Source organism: Anomaloglossus baeobatrachus, chromosome 5, assembly GCF_048569485.1.
Source record: "Anomaloglossus baeobatrachus isolate aAnoBae1 chromosome 5, aAnoBae1.hap1, whole genome shotgun sequence".
In the NCBI taxonomy this organism is placed as follows: domain Eukaryota; kingdom Metazoa; phylum Chordata; class Amphibia; order Anura; family Aromobatidae; genus Anomaloglossus; species Anomaloglossus baeobatrachus.
This window is the reverse complement of record NC_134357.1, coordinates 154,877,869-154,897,360: the sequence shown is the minus strand read 5'-3', so window position 1 is coordinate 154,897,360 and position 19,492 is coordinate 154,877,869. Positions and strand designations below refer to the sequence as shown.

General features: G+C 45.5%; 1 protein-coding gene across 4 annotated transcripts in view; it reads right to left on the bottom strand.

The window, feature by feature from the left end:
• CCSER2 (coiled-coil serine rich protein 2) overlaps positions 1–19,492 on the bottom strand; it is a 230,710-nt gene that overhangs the window by 40,219 nt on the left and 170,999 nt on the right. For all 4 annotated transcript variants that reach the window (XM_075348981.1, XM_075348982.1, XM_075348979.1 and 1 more), the window contains exon 9: positions 17,445–17,543. In XM_075348981.1, the coding sequence (XP_075205096.1) occupies positions 17,445–17,543 (99 nt within the window). The remainder of the gene's footprint in view (positions 1–17,444; positions 17,544–19,492) is intronic.

Here is a 19,492-nt window from a genome sequence, read left to right as displayed (position 1 = left end):
CTGGGACCAGTCTTGAACTAGAGCGTCCGCGGCGAAGGCCTGAGGATCGTGGGAGCGAGCCACGTAAACCGGAACCTTGTTGTTGTGACGGGATGCCATTAGGTCCACGTCCGGAGTGCCCCACTTGCGGCAGATTGACTGAAACACTGCCGGGTGCAGGGACCACTCGCCACCGTCCACGGATTGATGGCTGAGATAATCTGCCTCCCAGTTTTCTACGCCAGGGATGTGGACTGCGGATATGGTGGACTTGGAGTCCTCCGCCCATTGAAGAATGCGTTGGACCCCCAACATTGCCAGGCGGCTGCGTGTCCCGCCTTGGTGATTGATGTAGGCAACCGCTGTCGCGTTGTCTGACTGGACTCGAATGTGCCTGCCCGCCAACAGGTGGTGAAAGGCTAGGAGAGCTAGAAGCACAGCTCTGGTTTCCAGCACATTGATTGAAAGGGCTGACTCGGACGGAGTCCAAGTGCCCTGTGCTCTGTGGGGGAGATGTACCGCTCCCCAGCCGGATAGGCTGGCATCCGTGGTGAGAATCACCAGGACGGAGTCAGGAAGGAGCGCCCTTGGGACAGGGAGAGGGGTCGAAGCCACCACTGAAGAGAGCTCCTGGTCCGTGGAGACAGAGCCACTAACCTCTGTAAGGAGGAAGGCCGCTTGTCCCAACAGCGGAGAATGTCCAGCTGCAGAGGACGCAGATGGAACTGGGCAAAGGGAACCGCCTCCATGGAGGCCACCATTTGACCCAGCACCTGCATCAGACGCCTGAGGGTATAACGGCGGGGCCTCAGGAGAGCGCGCACCGCCAACCGGAGTGACAGCTGTTTGTCTAAGGGCAACTTCACAAGTGCCGGCAAAGTCTCGAACTGCATCCCTAGGTACGTGAGACTCTGGGTCAGAGTCAGAGTGGATTTGGGAAGATTGACAATCCACCCGAATTGGGCTAGGGTGGCGAGAGTGAGCGAAACACTCCGCTGACAGTCTGCGCTGGATGTACCCTTGACCAGAAGGTCGTCCAGATAAGGAAGCACTGCTAACCCCTGGAGGTGCAGGACCGCAATCACTGCCGCCATGACCTTGGTGAATACCCGAGGTGCCGTGGCTAACCCGAAGGGGAAAGCCACGAATTGGAAATGATCCTCTCCTATCGCAAAACATAACCAACGCTGATGTGACACTGCGATTGGCACATGTAGATAGGCATCTCTGATGTCGATGGACGCCAGGAACTCCCCTTGGGTCATAGAGGCAATGACTGATCGCAGAGACTCCATGCGAAAATGCCGCACCCGGACATGCTTGTTGAGAAGCTTGAGATCCAGGATGGGCCGGAAGGTACCGTCCTTTTTTGGAACTAGGAAGAGATTTGAGTAAAAACCTCTGAACCGTTCCTGAGCGGAAACTGGGACAATCACTCCGTTTGCCTGCAAGGACGCCACGGCCTGCGAGAAGGCGGCGGCCTTGGAGCAGGGGGGAGTTGAGAGAAAAAAATCTGTTTGGAGGGCTGGAAGAGAATTCTATCCTGTAGCCGTGAGATATGATGTCTCTCACCCACTGATCGGAGACTTGCTTTAACCAAGCGTCGCCAAAGTGGGAGAGCCTGCCACCGACTAAGGACGTGGCTGGAGCGGGCCGAGAGTCATGAGGAAGCTGCCTTAGTAGCAGAACCTCCTGCGGTCTTCTGCGGACGCGCTTTTGGGCGCCAGTTGGATTTCTGATCCTTGGCTGAGTTAGCGGACGAGGCGGAAGGCTTAGAGGATGACCAGTTGGAGGAACGAAAGGAACGAAACCTCGATTGATTCCTACCCTGGGCGGGTTTCCTGGTCTTGGTTTATGGCATGGAAGTACTCTTCCCGCCAGTAACTTCTTTAATGATTTCGTCCAGCTGTTCACCAAACAGCCGTGAACCAGCAAAAGGGAGCCCAGCAAGAAACTTCTTGGAAGAAGCATCTGCCTTCCACTCTCGAAGCCACAAAATCCTGCGGAAAACAAGAGAATTAGCTGAAGCCACCGCAATGCGGTGAGCAGCCTCTAGCATGGCAGACATGGCATAGGATGAAAAAGCTGAAGCCTGAGCAGTTAAGGTAACCATCTCAGGCATAGATTCCTTGGTGAGGGAATGCATCTCCTGTAGAGAAGCAGAGATGGCTTTGAGAGCCCACACTGCTGCAAAAGTCGGGGAAAACGCGGACCCGCAGCTTCATACACAGATTTGGCCAGAAGGTCAATCTGACGGTCAGTGGAATCCTTAAGTGAGGTGCCGTCAGCCACCGACACAACGGTCCGGGCTGATAGCCTAGACACCGGAGGGTCTACCTTTGGGGAGTGAGACCACTCCTTGACCACCTCAGGTGGAAATGGAAACCGGTCATCAGAACCACGCTTTGGAAAGCGTTTGTCAGGGCAGGCCCTGGGTTTGGTCACAGCGGTCTGAAAACTGGAGTGGTTAAAGAACACACTCTTCACTCTCTTAGGCGAGGTAAACTGATGTTTTTCTGCCAAAGAGAGTTGCTCCTCTGACACTGGCGGATTGAGATCCAGCACAGAATTAATAGAAGCAATCAAATCACTAAGATCTGAGTCACCCTCAGAGAAATCGATGGGATACATAGCCTCCGAGCCCCCAGTGAGGGCATCCTCCTCATCTTGAGAGTCAGCTCTTGAGGCAGAGCCGTGGGATGGGGAGGGGGAGGAAACCCTGCGCCTTCTCTTAGAAGGACGGGGTCTGGGATCAGATGATGAATCCTCCGTGAGCTCCGATGGACGGAGGTCAGAGGATAGGAGTCCTCTGTCATGAGTATTAGAGGCACCCTGTGAGGGGGGCTGATGCATATTCATCAAAGTCCTGGACAAAAGCCCCATGGACTCAGCAAATGACTGGGATATGGACCTAGAAAAGGACTCTACCCAGGCCGGGGGTTCAATCACAGGTGCAGCAGCAGCCTGAGAGACCACTGGGGGTGAGACTCCAGGCTGTGGCACCGCCAAGTTAGAGCAGACATCACAATGTGGATAGGTGCTCGGCTCAGGCAGCAGGAGCTTACATGCAGTGCATGCAGAATCAAGCTTTGGAGCCTTGCTCCTTGTGTGAGACATGCTGCTGGAGTGGGGGCTTTGCAGAGAATGAACCCCAGGGAGAATATACAGAGGTCCACAACCGGAGACCGGCTGTGGTTTACCAGACCGCTGAGCGCGGTGTTGTGTGCCCTCCAGATCCCGAAGCCCGGTCCCCCAGTCGCAGCACCTCAGCAGAGATGCAGAATGCAGGATGTTCCAGAGCAGAGTGAACTCTGCCTGAGAAGAGGGCGTTCCTATAAAAGAGCGGGAACTGGAGGGCTATAGAGACCTGCAGGGAAGGAGGGACGCCCCAGCAGTGGGGAGTGTCCCTCCCCTGTGTAGAACGGCCGCCGGGAGGAGCCGAACCTGTCCCTCTGCATGAGTGACATGCGAGGGCAGGAAAATGAAACTAGGCCTCCGGCGAAGCCAGGGCCTAAATTTAAGCGGCGAGGCCGACAAGCAGGCACGATCGGCGCGGTTCTCAGGCAAAAGCTAGAGAACCCGCCGGAAAAGTTAAAACAATCACATACAGCATACTCTCCCCTTACAATAAAGAACCGGGACCCCCAACATAAACGTCTCAGGTACTTAGCTGCTGAGACGCAGGGCCATGTCCCTGGGGATGAGTGCTCCGGTCCAACAGAATCCTCAAGGGGCTGTGGATGGAGACCGGACTCCTGCCAGGCATGGAGACCGTGCTGGCTCCCACTTCAAGCCATAGCCCAGAAGGGATGGTGAAGGAGCGCGGCATGTAAGGCTGCAGCCTTGTAAATCAACCTTAACAACACCGCCGACACAGTGGGGTGAGAAGGGACATGCCGGGAGTCCAGACATGGACCCACTTTTCTTCAAACTCTTTCCAAAAGTCAAACAAATCAGATGAGAATGCATGTGTGGATGTATGCCTCCTGACACAAAGCAATAAACTGGGACTGGCTACCAGGGGGTGTATAAGCTCAGAGGGAGGAGCTACACTTTTAAGTGTAGTACTTTGTGTGTCCTCCGGAGGCAGAAGCTAAACACCCATGGTCTGGGTCTCATGGTCTGGGTCTCCCAAAGGAACGATAAAGAAATATATATAAATATATATATATATATAAATATATTGACACACATACACATATATATATATATATATACAGTATATATAGATATATATATTTTATATATATATATATATATATATATATATATATATATATATATATATATATATATATATATATCCACAGTTTATATGAAATGTCACATCTACATGTTAAGATATATATGTTATGTATGTGTATCTATCACATATACAGTAAGAAGAAGAGCAGAGTGAAATCTCAATCTCCGCACAGTATTCTTCGGTGTATCAAGATGATTGTTTCAGAAGTAAACTGAATTTAAATGAATCTCAGAACTCTTGTGATATTGACTGCCGCCTCAGACTATCTGATAAGACTTGGAAAATTGCAGCTAGAGCTGATTAAGTGACAGTGACTGATACGTGAAGACCCATCTGTATTCTATTCCTGTTCCTCCAACTCCCACATGCTGTATTTAAAGCAGAGAGATTGCTGGCACTCAACGTCTAGGACACAGTTACTGCAATGACTTTTCCGCTAATTCATTACAATCCAGTGTAACTCAGTAACTGCTGAGAAAAAGTGTTTGCTTCTGGTTTTTACAATCTATCTTACAGGCACCTATGAAGCCAAGAAAAACAGTCCTATAAATATAGGTAGTGTTCATATCTTTACAAATTGAGACTGTCCTAAAGATAAAAATCAAAAAGGTTGGTCCATGAAACCGACTAACAAAATAAGACTTAAAGGCATGTTCCAGGAATTGGTTTTCAGGGGGCAGCGACTTCTAGAACCTTTATGTTACGCTTAGCAGAGCTGTCAGCTGAAAACGTTTCCTGATATCAGGGGGGGCAAACTAAAAATAAGGCCCGTAATCCTGTCAGACAAAAAGGCAAAAAAATCCCAACATTGTGCAATTTGACTGATCGGAAGGATCATAGTATGCAGCAGCCATCACTCGCCACAAACGGGGGCAGGGCAGACAGGAGAGCGCTTCCCATGTGAACACGATGACCTTACATTGGAGTCTTCTCTATATATTAAAGAATCCTTAGGATAGGTTATCTATGACACCGGGCACCCCTGCCATTCAGCTAGCTATTCTCGGTGATGGTGGCGGCTGGAAATGCTCAGTTCTGGAGCAGCCTTGTCAACTGATAGCGGCCACAGCCGGGTACTGCACATCCGCCTATTATTCAAATCAACAGGAGGAAGATGTGCAGTACCTGGCCAAAGCCATCATCAGAACACATTGCAGCCGCTGGCACCAAGAACAGCTGATCGGCAGAGGTGCAGGGTGTCAGACCCTGGCCAGACATTGATGACCTATGCTACGTTTAGGCCATCAATGTAAAATTAGTGGACAACGTCTTTAACCAAATCTTGGTTTACAGTAAGTGCCAGTGCCAGTAAGTGCCAGTGCCAGTGCCAGTGCCAGTGCCAGTAATTGTTGCGTCACAACAATTTAAGAATCCTAGGGATGCCGGAGAGAACAGAAGGGAGCGACCCATGTAAGTTTATGGAAACATGGCTCTCAGAAACTTTCCCTGATGCGACGTTGTCTGCGGCCTTCGCCATAGAAAGAGCCCATCGGGTGCCGGCCAGACCTCCTCCCCCAGGAGCGCAGCCCAGACCCCTCTTGGCCCGACTATTGAGCAGCAGGGATAGAGATGCGATCCTAAGTGCGGCGCGACGCAAGGGCCCGATCTCACACAATAACGCTTCCATATTGATCTTCCCTGACTTCTCTGCGTCTCTCCAGAAAACAAGGGCATCCTTTATGCAAGTGAAAATACGCCTTAGAGAACACCAGATTGCCTACTCCATGATCTTCCCAGCTTGTCTTCGTGTGATTTATCAAGAGCGTTCCATGTTCTTCACCTCTCCTGCGGAAGCGGATGATTGGATCAGCTCGCTGAAAAGGAAACGCTGATGCGTTGCTGATTCGGGGCGACACCCTGGCGATCGTTGCGGGGTCTGCATCGTGGTCTTGACCCACCTCTCCTTTTCTCTTCTGGAGCGAGGATGGAAATGCGACTCCAGTTTTTGGGGCGTTATGTTTGCAATCGCTGTTGCGACCGATTTTTGATCTCTCACTGTTGGAATCCTGCGTCCCTCGTTATTGAAGGCGAGAAATAAATTTTTCCTCCTTTTCTCCTGTTTTGTAAGTGGAGGGGGGCTCGGGATCGCTGTTGCACCCGCTCTCCGGGCTCCAGATTGCTGATAATGCTAGTGATTATCTGAAGATGCGCTGTTGCGATTGCGACCCTCTGGGCGCTCGTGGGCCCCCAGATGCGACCAATATGGGTCCTCCAATGAGCCAGTTGCCTAACCTCCCCCCACGTCTGGATAACTGTATGCGGGCCGGGGCTACGTTCTCAGATATGACATGGCCTGCGATTATTGCTGAGTTCAGTCTGTGTTCCAGAGTCCCGGATTACCGCCACTTCGGTCGCAGTTGCGGCGCTGGCGGGACCCAGATTGAGGTGAAGTCTGACGGGTCTTGGGCTGGACCGCTGCTGCGTCACCAAAAGCACCTTCAAGCGAACTTATGTTATCCTGTATTTCTAGGTCTGGTATAGGTCTCCATTTGGGATTGCATTATTTTGTGACACATCTAAGCTCATAATATTGATTTCTATTGTAGAGGTTTCTGAAAGTTTTTTAGGCTGCCACGCATTATAGTATCTCATAACCTAAGGCTACTTGCAACTATCTCTCTGGTTCCCTCCTTGCTCCCACTCTCCCCCCCCCCCCCTCTCCTGCCCTCCCCTTACCCCCCCCCCCTTTTTTTTGCTTTTTTTTTTTCTTTCTCTTCCTCTCTCCCCTTCACTCTCTCTCTCTCTCTCTCTCTCTCTCGTTATCCCCTCTTCCCCCGATCTCCATACCCCCATATTCCTTCTCTTATTTACGCATGTTATAGGTTGTATAGCAAGGTAATTGACAAATTTAAGCCGCTGGATTGCAGGAGCCGCTCACGTCCTTGTTTGAGGACACCCCCGTACCAAATATATTATCTAGCCACATTGGTTCACCTAGTCGTTACTAGGGAAAATCTCTCCTGGTCGCACTATTGGACCAGTTCTTGTCGGCAGCGTAAGTGCAGCCGATTGTTTGCATTCAAGGGTACGTTCACCCAAGTTCTACTGCAGGTTAAGTTCTTGACATACTTCAATTAGTCTAGCAGGTGATATCTTTCAATGACCTTAAACTTAATGACATGGAATGTTAGGGGACTGGGTACAGCCAGGAAAAGGGCGGCAGTATTTGCACATATCAAAAGATCCAAAGCTCAAATCGTATGTTTACAAGAGACCCACTTATTGTCAGAGACCACTAGAGTGCTTCAAAAGCCTTGGGTCCAATGGTCAGCCCATTCTGTTCATTCCTCATATTCTAGGGGAGTATCAGTGCTAATTCACAAAACATTGCGCTGGGACCCGGGTAGGCTTATAAAGGATAATGATGGGAGATATGTCTTTATCCAAGCTCACATTGATGGGGTAATGATAGTGATCCTAGCCATATACATCCCCCCTGCGATGGGAATTTCGATTCTGTATGAGGCGGCTAAGTTTGCCTCGCAATTCCCACAAGCTCTGGTGCTCTGCATGGGGGACTTTAATTTGATCAATAATCCAGGACAGGATAGATTCAGCGCCCGACAGATTTCGATCTCTCATACGATACAAACCAGACTGAGCGCATTCCTACAGGAGGTGGGATGGCATGATATGTGGCGGTTCTATAATCCAGTATTGAGAGAGTACACATGTTATGCTCCCGGAAAAAATTCTTTATCCAGGTTTGACTACATCTGTGGGAATGAGAGAGTCTGTGCTCCTATACAAATGGTATGCCACTTGCCCAGATCAGTATCAGACTACTCCCGGGTATTTGTCGGTATTAAATGGGAGGGATGTAAATCACACAGATTGTCACGGAAAATCAACCCTTGGTGGCTTTCACTTTTCGGAACTAATGATAGGATCCCTGACCAAATTATGGTATATACAGAGATGAACTCCATAGAGGAAAATCACTCGGCCTATTGGGACGCACTTAAAGCGTATTTGAGGGGATGCTGTCAATCCTCCATCTCATATATTAAGAAACAGGCGGCCAGAGAGGAGGAGGAACTGGCCACTCAAAATAGAACACTAGAACATAGATTTACTTCGGACCCATCTGAGGAAAACAGAGCCCAATGGTTACAAGCTGGGAGGAAATATCTCTTATATTTACAGGACAAGGCCAAGAGACTTGTCTTCTTCACGAATCAGAGGTATTTCGAGCAAGGGAACCAATCTAGTAGCCTACTAGCATTTTTGGTACACCAGTCCAATAGCTCACCTGCAGTCCTTAAGATTAGAGCCCCTAGTGGCGAATCAGTCACTTCCGTCAATGACATTTTGGAAGTGTTCTTGGAATTTTATAGGAACCTATATGAGTCCAGACTGACAGTGTCGGGGGAGGAAATTGCTGATTACCTGCGAGGTCTGGAATTTCCCAGATTGACTTCGGTTCAGATATCGGCCCTGGATGAGCCCATTACTATGGAGGAGATGGTGGAAGCGATGGGGGCACTTAATAAAGGTAGGGCGTCTGGTCCTGACGGACTCCCGATTGAAGTATTTAGCAAATATCAAGGGGGACTGGCTCCAGCCCTCCTGGAAACGGTTGAGGCCTCGTTCCGTAAGGGACGGTTGCCCGACTCTTTCTATGAGGCAACCATCGTTCTGCTACTGAAACCCGACAAGGATCCATTGGATTGTGGCTCGTACAGGCCGATCTCTTTGCTGAACTCTGACTATAAAATACTCACCAAAATATTAGCAACTAGACTCAACAAGGTGATCTCCTCCATAATACACGAAGACCAGTCGGGATTCATTCCGGGTAGGAGTACCTCGGATAATCTGAGGAGGGCGCAGGTGATCTTACAGATGGGCTCAAAGTTAGAGGAGGATTGGGCTCTGGTCTCATTGGATGCGGCCAAGGCCTTTGACTCTATAGAATGGCCATACCTACTGGAGGTGCTGCGGACATTTGGTTTCGGCAACAATTTCATTAGATGGATTGAGATTATATATAAAGCACCGTCTGCTGACACCCAGGTGGGTGGCGGGGTGGCGGAAACTTTCTCCCTGGGGAGGGGAACCCGACAGGGATGCCCCCTATCCCCTCTCCTGTTTGCCCTGGCCATGGAGCCGCTGGCGGTGCGCATCCGGGCGGACCCAATCTACCAAGGTGTGAAGCACCGAAAGGGAGATGAATGCCTGTCGTTGTATGCGGACGACTTGTTATTGTTCGCTTCTAGTCCGGATTCCTCCATTCCTAGGGCCGTGGAGCTTATTGACCGATTCGGGGAGTTCTCGGGCCTGGCAATAAATTGGTCAAAGTCATACCTCCTCTTTTTGTCCCGGGACAGAGAGGAAATGGCGAACACCCACAATGCAGGATTCCAGTGGTTGATCACTTTAAATACCTGGGGATTATACTGACAAAAAGCCCTTCGGAGATGATAGCAAGAAATATCGCTCCTCTCATCACATCTCGGGGAGAAATTTAATAGGTGGAGCCAGCTCCCGCTCTCAGTGGCGGGAAGGATTAACCTTCTCAAAATGATAGTACAACCAAAGTGCCTCTACATTACCCAGCATGTATTTGTGCAGATCCCCCGCTCCTTCTTTCGGTCCCTGGACTCCTTAATGATTACCTTTGTCTGGGGCGCCTCTAGATCAAAAGTCCAGCTGGCCAAATTACAGAGGCCCAAAGACCTGGGGGGTATGGCCCTTCCAGATCTCTATTTAAACTACCTGGCTGGACAACTGAAATATCTGGGTCAATGGACGCTACCTAGGGTTATGGGCTCTCCGGAGGGGTTTTTGGCAGAGTTTACGGGTGTGGATCTCCTATGGCCCCTATTGACTGATTACAAGAGGGCCCCTGAGGGTCGTGTACTCCCGATACACAAACTGGGGGCCAGGGTCTGGAAGGAGGCTAAAGCCATCTTTGGATTCCATGATGTACCAATTGAGACCCCCTTATGGGGTAACCTGGACCTTCCGCATTTTTGTGGGCTGCCGGGCTTTGGTGAATGGAGGAATCGCGGAATGGTTTCCCTAAGCTCAATTGTCCGTGATGGTGAACTCCGCCCTTTTGCGCAACTGCGAGCGGAATTCGAATTGCCGGAATCCCATGGGTTTCAGTACCTCCAGATCTGGCACGCCTTTCGGGCTCAGTTCTCTGGTCGTGGGGTTAGATTCTCTTCCTTCCCAATCATCGGAATCATTAGATCACAAGGCCCTGGTGGTCTTATCTCCAAAGTATACTCTTCTCTCATTCGGGCCAAAGCCATGAATAACCCTCTTTCTGTCCGGGATAGGTGGAGAGCCAGGATTCCTGAAATAGATGATGTAGTTTGGGATGACATCGTCGAATCCCACACTTTGGTCTCTCCTGCAATTAATAACAGACTGATCCAATTATACATAATACACCAGAGTTATATCACCCCCCAGAGACTGAAGAAGATGAACAACTCGGCGGGGGAGGGTTGTCTGAGCTGTGGGAGAGACGGTGCAGATTTCTGGCACATGATATGGGAATGCCGGATCATTCACTCTTATTGGGGTGAGGTTATAGCGGTTCTTTGCTCCATACTTGAAAAGCCGGTTCCTATGAGCCCGATTTTGTGCTTATTTGGTGTGGTTGATGTACACTCTTGGTCCCAAGATGAGAACATATTATTAAAAAAGGTCCTGTTTTTGGCCCGGAAGCGTATCATACTAAATTGCATGAGTATACGTCCCCCATCCAGGGCTTCTTGTATTGCACTGGTAAATGCTATAATACCGCTAGAACAATTTGTATTCAAGTCAAGAGGTTCCTTAAATAAATTTGACAAAATCTGGGGCAGATGGTTGGGTTCGCCCTTGACTGGGGGCTCACCCGGTTCCCTGGCTAATAATCTACAAACACTGTTGTCGCCGTAACAATTTTGTTATCATATTGGTGATATGGAAGGGGAATTCTATGGATTATAAATCTATGTATCTGCAGTGTGACGTGGTCCCCGACACCTAGTTTGCATACTCCTTGTCAATATGAGTTCTTTACCACATGTTAGATATAACTTGTGAACAGACACATCTGAAGTATTTATTGTTTTAATGCCAACCTAAAAGAACAGAAAGTGGATTTGATTATGGATGTTTTATCACTCTTGATATTAATCAATACTTCCCATATCCTGACTGTACAAACTGTTGATTTGATTTCTGATGTAATGTCATACTTAACCTTCAATAAAACGAGTTTAAAAAAAGAAAATTGTAATTGGGGGTGAGGGGGTAGCTCACCTGATTGGGTTGTGTATGTCCCACAAATGCCCATAGATTATTCAGTTGCTGCAGTCACATCTGCAGATAAAAGATCTTCCTTTGCGCTTAGATTGAGAAGTAGAAGCTATACATTCTGGTAGACCGCGCTGCTGTGTAGAAGGAGTAGCTCCACGTCTGGTAATACTTGTTGGCACTGAACCCTCTCTTGAAACTTAACTACATCTGTAATTCAGATTTGAGAAAGGGTTCGGTACAAACCTGAAACGCGTAAATAAAAGCTACTTGAAGTATTAGCACAAGTGAAACTACTCCTCGTTCACAGCAGAGCGGTCTACCAGAACGTCCATCTTCTACTCCTGCTTAATCTAAGTGCAAAGAAAGTGTTGGGGGGGGGTTGACAGATGGGGCTTTATAAGAAGACCCACAACGAGGATGCCCCTCTCTAAGTTATACCAGAGATCTGCAGTCTGAACTGCTCTGGGTGCATAAGCGGATTAGCCTCATTCACAAGGGGCTACCCACTGAGGATAATGCTTGAATAGATGACATAACACTTTATATTTTTTCTCTGTGTTAAAGATCTGAAATCTGTGGTGGAAAGCTCTATAGCCCTATAAACATTAATGTGAATTTTCCATTAGGAAAACGATAGGGGGTGGTTTGTGGGTACACATTATGTTGATTTTGGTACAGAATGTGTGCCAAGTCTGCATGCAACTATTGCGTTGTGAATGTACCCAGCATGTCCCCTGCCAGTCCGCAGAATTTCTACAATACATTATAGAAGTCATCGTGCACATTCAAAATATTTTGGGAGTATAATGGTTATACCAGAGGTTCATTCTGATTTATATAGAATCTATTTGATCAATCTTTCTGTCTTTCTATAAACAAAGTTAAAATGAGAAAAAAAAATAACCAGCATCCATGTGGCATGTCCATGTCCCTAGACAACAACCTGTTGGTCCTATGGCAAACAAAAAAGAATATTGTACAAAAAATAAATATTGCACCATTTAGTTACAGCAACATCAATACACAGAGTTCCAAAATAGTTATTTCAAAAGGGAATACCATTATTTACGACTGCAAACTTCTTAGAAGAGCTGAGAAATCCTCTTTAATCCCTCCTCGACATAGGGCAGAAAAATATGTCCTTCCCCAAGTATGGTGAGGGCTCAGGAGCTAAGCTCGCACTATACCAGAGAGTTGACAACCGTGTTCACAGTCAGCATCTGCCGGCAACAGCAGCGACTTGGGCTTGCTCTGATTGCTGCAGTTTAGCGGCATTTAAATTATGTAATTACCAATGCATGTGCACCGGAGCCCATTCGGAAAGACTTCTCTGCTGAAAGTTTGTCTCTTTACTGAAATACTTTATATATTGCAGGTTTAAATTTTAGAAAAATAACTTAATTTTATTTTTTACTTTGTGCTACACAAGGAAAAAGGTGAGCCATTTGAATATGTACATTATGCCCTAACCTAGTACAGTATAAATGATCTCCATCCTGGTAAATGGCCACCATCCTGAAATATATGGTCCCCCATCCTGGTATATATGATCCACTACACTGGTACATAGCCCCCCATCCTGGTACATGGCCCCATCATTCTGGCATATGGACCCCACCATGCTAAACACTTAAAAAAAACACTATTATACTCACCCTCCCTCTGATCCTCCGCAGCGTGGCATCCTCATGTCATGCAGGCAGCTGATGGCGTATTGGAGAGCAGCGCTCACATGCTGACACACTCCCACCCGCCGTAAGCAGCCTGCATGAAATGAGGACGCCACTCTGTGGGGGACCAGAGGGAGGGTACAGGTTTTTTTTTTTTTTAAAGTGTGTGGCGTGATGCAGACAGCTGATTAGTGTGTGAGCGCTGCGCTCTTACACGCCTTTTTAGCTGATAGGATACTGTACTCGCTGCTCCCCACACCCGGGATGATGGGAGCGGGAAGCAGGGAATATTCAGTTTCATAATGAGCATACACACGTGATCACGTGGCAGCTGCTCGTAACTCGAAAGCAAAAAAAAGATACAGAGCGCTTCTTCAAAAATTTGTATGTTGGTGCACTTGTTAGTCAAGGAATTATTGTATATCAAAATAATAAATGACTAACAGAGACTAAAAAGAAAATGCACTAAAAAGCAATCAAATCTTCAAATGTGCCTCATAATGGTATAAAGAAAACTTCAGCTAGCAGGTGAAAAAACAAGCCCTCTTCGATATGAAAGTCAAAATTGAATGAGTCTTAGAAGATAAAAGAGCTTATACTCACCTCCGATGTTACCACCAAATCGGAACTTGTGTTCTCGGGGCTAATGTAAGGTTGTGACGTCATGTGAGTCACGCGCCTAATCTCCCCTAGCTTCTTTTTTCCCGCTTTCAGACGTATGAGTAATCAAGAGTAAGCGATAGCTGCAGACGGCCACTCACTACCTGCAAATTATTTATTTTATGTGCAAAGGTGGTGAAAGGGAGGACGGAGGTGATTAGGCTCGTGGCCCACTTGACGTCCCAACCTCACAAGAGCCCAGGGAAGGCATGCACCGACATTGCTGGAATGGCATCAACACACCAGAAGAGTATAAGCTTTTCTATTATAACAGGGCACACATGGGTAATAAGAAGGGGCTTGTCCATGTAGTGGATAATCCCTTTAATTAGAAAATCACAATTGTTTTCTTAAGAGTAGTAAGCAATATAGAATTAAAATGGCTGCAGTCTTGTTAGAATGACTGAAGCCTGTCCTAAAATGTTAGGACAGGGGCCTGTAAGCATGTGCAATAGGAAGATGTAACCCTTTCACGTGTAGGAAAATGTGATCCAGTGGATATTATCATGTAATTCTACACATAACAGCGGCACAGAGGTAAGAAAAGGCTGTTCACACTGCTGTCCACCCTGCCTATCAGATATATTGGACATATCAGGGGTGCAGAGATGAGAAGAGATTGCTCATACTGCTTTCCAGAATATCTATCTAATCAAACACTTGAGATACCAGGGGTGCTGAGGTAAGAAGAGGCCATTCACACTGCTATACACATTGACTTTCTAATATAACACTGGAGATACCAGGAGTGATGATAAGAGGAGGCTGCTCACACTGCTGTCTACCCTGTCTTTTTTATATAATATTGGAGATAACAGGAGTGCTGACAAGAAGAGGCTTCTGATACTGCTGTCTACCCTGTCTTTCTGATATAATACTGAAGATTCCAGGAGTGCTGATAAGAGGCTGCTCACACTTTTCTGTTCTAATAATAGAGATACCAGGAGTGCTGGTAAAAAGAGGCTGCTCACACTGCTGCCCACCCTGTTTTTCTGATCAACTACTAGAGATATCAGGAGTTCCGATAAGGAGAAGCTGCTCACACTGCTGTTTTACCCCTGTTGTGAACAACAGTGCATGCTAAAGATCCAGGTCACAGCAGTGCATCTTCCTACTGTATATGCTCACAGGCAACTACTTTAACATTCTAGGTTTCTGTGAAAGTAACAAGGCAGTGGCTATTTTAACTGTAAAATTATTACCTCCTTAGACAAAACAAGCGTGATTTGCTATTTAAAGTATGTATTTACAACGACATTTCTTTTATTTATTCTTATTCTATTCTAAGAGAACCCGTTTAGCAATGCCAGCATTTTCAAAAAGGTTCTCTAAAAAAATATATGTTATTTGAACGGTTGCGCTGGGCATCTTGTTTTCTTTTCCCATTCACTAATTTCCATAAATCTTCCTAATTGGGTCTAATTTCCCTGCTCAAAGACAACAGAAAGCGATAGGAAGTGAAAATACAGTAGAGATAAGTTAGAAATAAGCTGTTGGCGGTCACATACTCTGGTTTGTTAAGACATAAATAGATATTAAACATCTGCAAACATGCAAGGAAAGTTACTAAAGCACAAAAAAAAAGTTACAAACATACAAATATACACATACAGTGCCTTGATAAAGTATTCATACCATCTGAACGTTTCCACATTTTTTCATGTTACACCCACAAAGTATTTTATTGGGATTTTAGGTGATATAGTAACCAAACATAGCAAATATTTGCGAAGTTTGAAGGAAATGATACACCATTTTATAAATATTTTAAAAATATTAATCTGAAACCGGTGACATGCATTTGTATTCAGCCCCCAAACCCCCCTCCCACCAGTCAATACTTTGTAGGACCACCTTTTGCTGGACATCTTTTGACATGTGTCTCTACCAGCTTTGTACTGTTTTTTTATAGAAAGCATTTCATTGTAGCTCTGGCAGTATGTTTAGGGTCGTTGTCCTACTGGAACCTACACCTCAGTCTCAAGACTTTTGCAGCCCCAATAGGTTTTCCTCCAGGATAGCCCTGTATTTAGCACCATCCATCCTCCCGTCAATTATAACTAGCTTCTCTTTTCCTGCCGATGAAAAGCCTCCCCACAGCATGATTCTGCCACCACGTTTGATAGTGGGGAGGGTGTTTTCAGGTTGATGGTCAGTGTTAATTTTCCGCCACACATAGCATTTTTCATTTAGCCCAAAAAGTTCTAGTTTATTCTCATCTGACCAGAGCCATCTTCCACATGCTAACTTTGCTCTCTACATGGCTTTTCCCAAACTGCAAACAGATCTTCTTATGGCTTGCTTTATGAAATGACTTTCTTTTTGTCATTTTTCTATAAAGGCCACATTTGTGGAGTATATGACTATTCGTTGTCCTGTGGACAGATTCCCCCACATGAGATGTGGATTTCTGCAGCTCCCCCAGAGGGACCATGACTCTCTTGGCTGCTTCTCTAATTAGTGCTCTCCTTGGCACTTAAGCTGGATGGCTATGTCTTGGTAGATTTGCAGTTGTGCCATACTGCTTGCAGTTTTGGATGATGGACTGAACAGTATTTTGGAAGATGTTCAGAGCTTGGGCTATTTTGTTATCTTCTTTAGGCTGCGGCCACACAGTCATTAATGTGAGTCAATCGTATGACACTCGGCTTCCGCCCTGCTGGAGTGTATGGCTAAGTGTCATGCGATTGTCATGCCACTGTGATGCGATCCTGCGATCACAGCACAGCTGTGGAGAAGGGGTGGACGCTGTGGAGGAGAGGTAGCGAGTAATCTCCCCATCTCCTCCATTGTCAGCTGATGCGATTCTTGCACTGCACTCGTATTACACCAGTGTAATGTGAGTGCAATGCAATGTTTCTCTCGAACCCATAGACTTGTATGGGTGCAAGTGAAAACGAATTGGATTGAACCCGCAGCATGCTGCAACTGTTTTCTCGGTCCGATTAGGGCTGAGAAAAAAATTGCTTATGGGAGCTGGCTCAGAGTAATATGGGTCCGGGTGGGATGCAATTTTTTTTATCGCTTTCCACTCACTCACTTTGCTCGCCTGCTTTACTCTTCTTCACTACTTTATCCCTGACCTGCCTGGTGTGTGCTTTGGTTTCCATGATGCGGTTTGATCCCTCATGTACTCAAACAAACATCTTAGACCTCCACAGAAGAGCTGTAGTTTTATATGGAGAATAAATATCATAGTTGGCCTCAATTTAATAATGATATCCCTTCTGGAGGCAATAGGTCACGCAGGAGTCCATTTAGGGGTATTAGACTACCGGAAGCTGAATATAAGTGAACGTCATGCTTTTCAAGCTTATATTTTTAAAATATTAAGAAAACCATGCATCATTTTCCTTACACTCCACAAATACTTGTTACTTTCTGTTGGTATATCACATAAAATCCCAATAAAGTACATTTACATTTGAGGGTGTACCGTTAAAAAATGTGGAAAAATTCACAGGATTTGAATGCTTTTTAAAGGCATTCATATATTAGTATACCTGTACAAAAGATTGCTGTTAACATGAAATGGCATGTTTAAAGGTGAAAGCAGATTCCCTATTAAGCAATATATCCCTATATACTGTATTATACAATTACAAGAAGAAACTGAACACGTTACTCACTGAACTTCTCCTCCAGGACGTCTGAGTATACTTGTCGTGCTGTTTTGGCTTTACTACCTTTAATTCCGGGCTTTCTTTTTGACATTTGCATGTTGTTTTCTTGAGGGGAAAGGGAGAGAAAAAAAATTCTATATAAATTATAAAGGTTGACCAACAGTTATAAAGAGGAAATGCAACCAGTATGGCTTTGGCCTATGTTGTACCAAAAGGGAAAAATTGCCAGTATGTATGTAAGTAACAGAAACTTTGGCTATCACTTTAAATTCTGATTCAATAGTATTTGGCTATTTTAAGTTTTGGGCTGCAACTTCATTTTTTTTTTTACAAAGTGTTTTTATGGTAAAAAAAATACTAAAAATAAGATACCATCACCGATTCGCTGCATCTGCAATTGCAGTACTGATCAGGTTCGTCCTAATCTAGCTCTACTCCTTAGCACTAGAAGTCCCAGAGAGGGGTCATTTAACATTTCTATCTTTGGAACCCAGAGACAGGTCGAATGACCTGAATGATTTTAGCTAACGTCCTATAATCACCGTCTTTTGTTCTGTAATTAAGGCCATTACTGTTGCACCACAGGAGGTGGTTGTTTTCCAACCTCCTGTGGTGCGACAGTAATGGTATAATTTCAGTTTGGACTAAGGGTCATTTGACCCTCTTTCAGGAATTCAGGGGGGAGCTCGAAATTTCTGGGACTTCTAGTATTAAACCTGTCTTGACACACAGGAAATATCAGAAAATAGCTGCTCAGCTAATCACTGTCTACAGCGGAACATGACAGTTTTATTCTTTGGATAAGTATGTTTACAGCGTTACCATATATTTTTTATATTTTGCACAAAAAATATTTTATAGAAAAAAGTTTTTGCATTGCTACATTCTCAGAGCTATACATTTTTTTTAGATTTCTCTGCTGATGGAGCTGTTTGGCATCTTGTTTTTTTTTTTTTACTGGACAAGATGATGTTTCCAGTTAAATGATTTTTATTGACAATCTTCATTTTAATCGCGTTTTATTTAACCTTTTGTTTGGCGGTTTTATAAAAAAGCAGGGTTTTATGCTCCTTTATTTATTTTTTACTGTGTTCACTGAATATGTTAAATAGTATGAGAGTTTTATAGGACGGGTTGTTCCGGATGTGGCACTACCAAATATGTCTATTTTGTTTTGTTTATTCTTGTTTTCACATAAATATATTTATTACTACCGTATATTGTATTTTCCTTTTTTCCCTTTATTTTGAGATTTTTTTTAAACAATTTTTTTTTAATTTTATTTTACTTTTTTTTACTTAGTCCCTGTATGGGACTAACTTACATTATTCTGATCACTCTTATAATTCATTGCCATGCATTAGAATGGCAATACATTACACCTGTCAGTGATGCAGTGGCAGATGCGTTTTAAACCAGGCTCCTGGCATGGTCTAACAGGCTTGCTGTAGCCGGCTCACATGGAGATAGTCATGATGGCATAAGGTTGCCATCACAAGTATAATGCCCTTGCAATGACATCGTGGGACGGCGATCAAACGTGAAAGGGAGTTCCCTCTCACCCAGCTTCTTAAATGCTGCGATTAATAAAGATCATGGTATTTAGGAGGTTAAAAAGCCCGATGCAAAGCATGCAACACTCCTGGCTGTCAGAGCAGAGTCTCGGCTGTCATGTAAGAGGTGCTCCCGGTGTCGAACACGCCATTTGCAAGCGTAAGCTATTGAAGAATGGTCAAGTCACTTCTTTTAGCCACTTTATGTTTTTTTTTTAATTTATTGAATTAGATCTTGAGCACATTATTAGTTTTGTGTAATATGTATACTTCAGGGTCTGGGTGGTGGTAAAGCGGGGCCCACGATGAAGGGTGAAGACGTGTTTATAAAGTACTATTTCACTACATTTTACTCTTCTTCTTTCTTGCTAAATGACTTTCAGACTTCATAAAATATTGAGCAGTTTAAGAAATGCGCTCCAGCTCCTAGAATATTTTAATTCATCAAGAACGTCTCTATTTCTAATTCCCCAACCAAATCTCACACAGAATAGCACTATT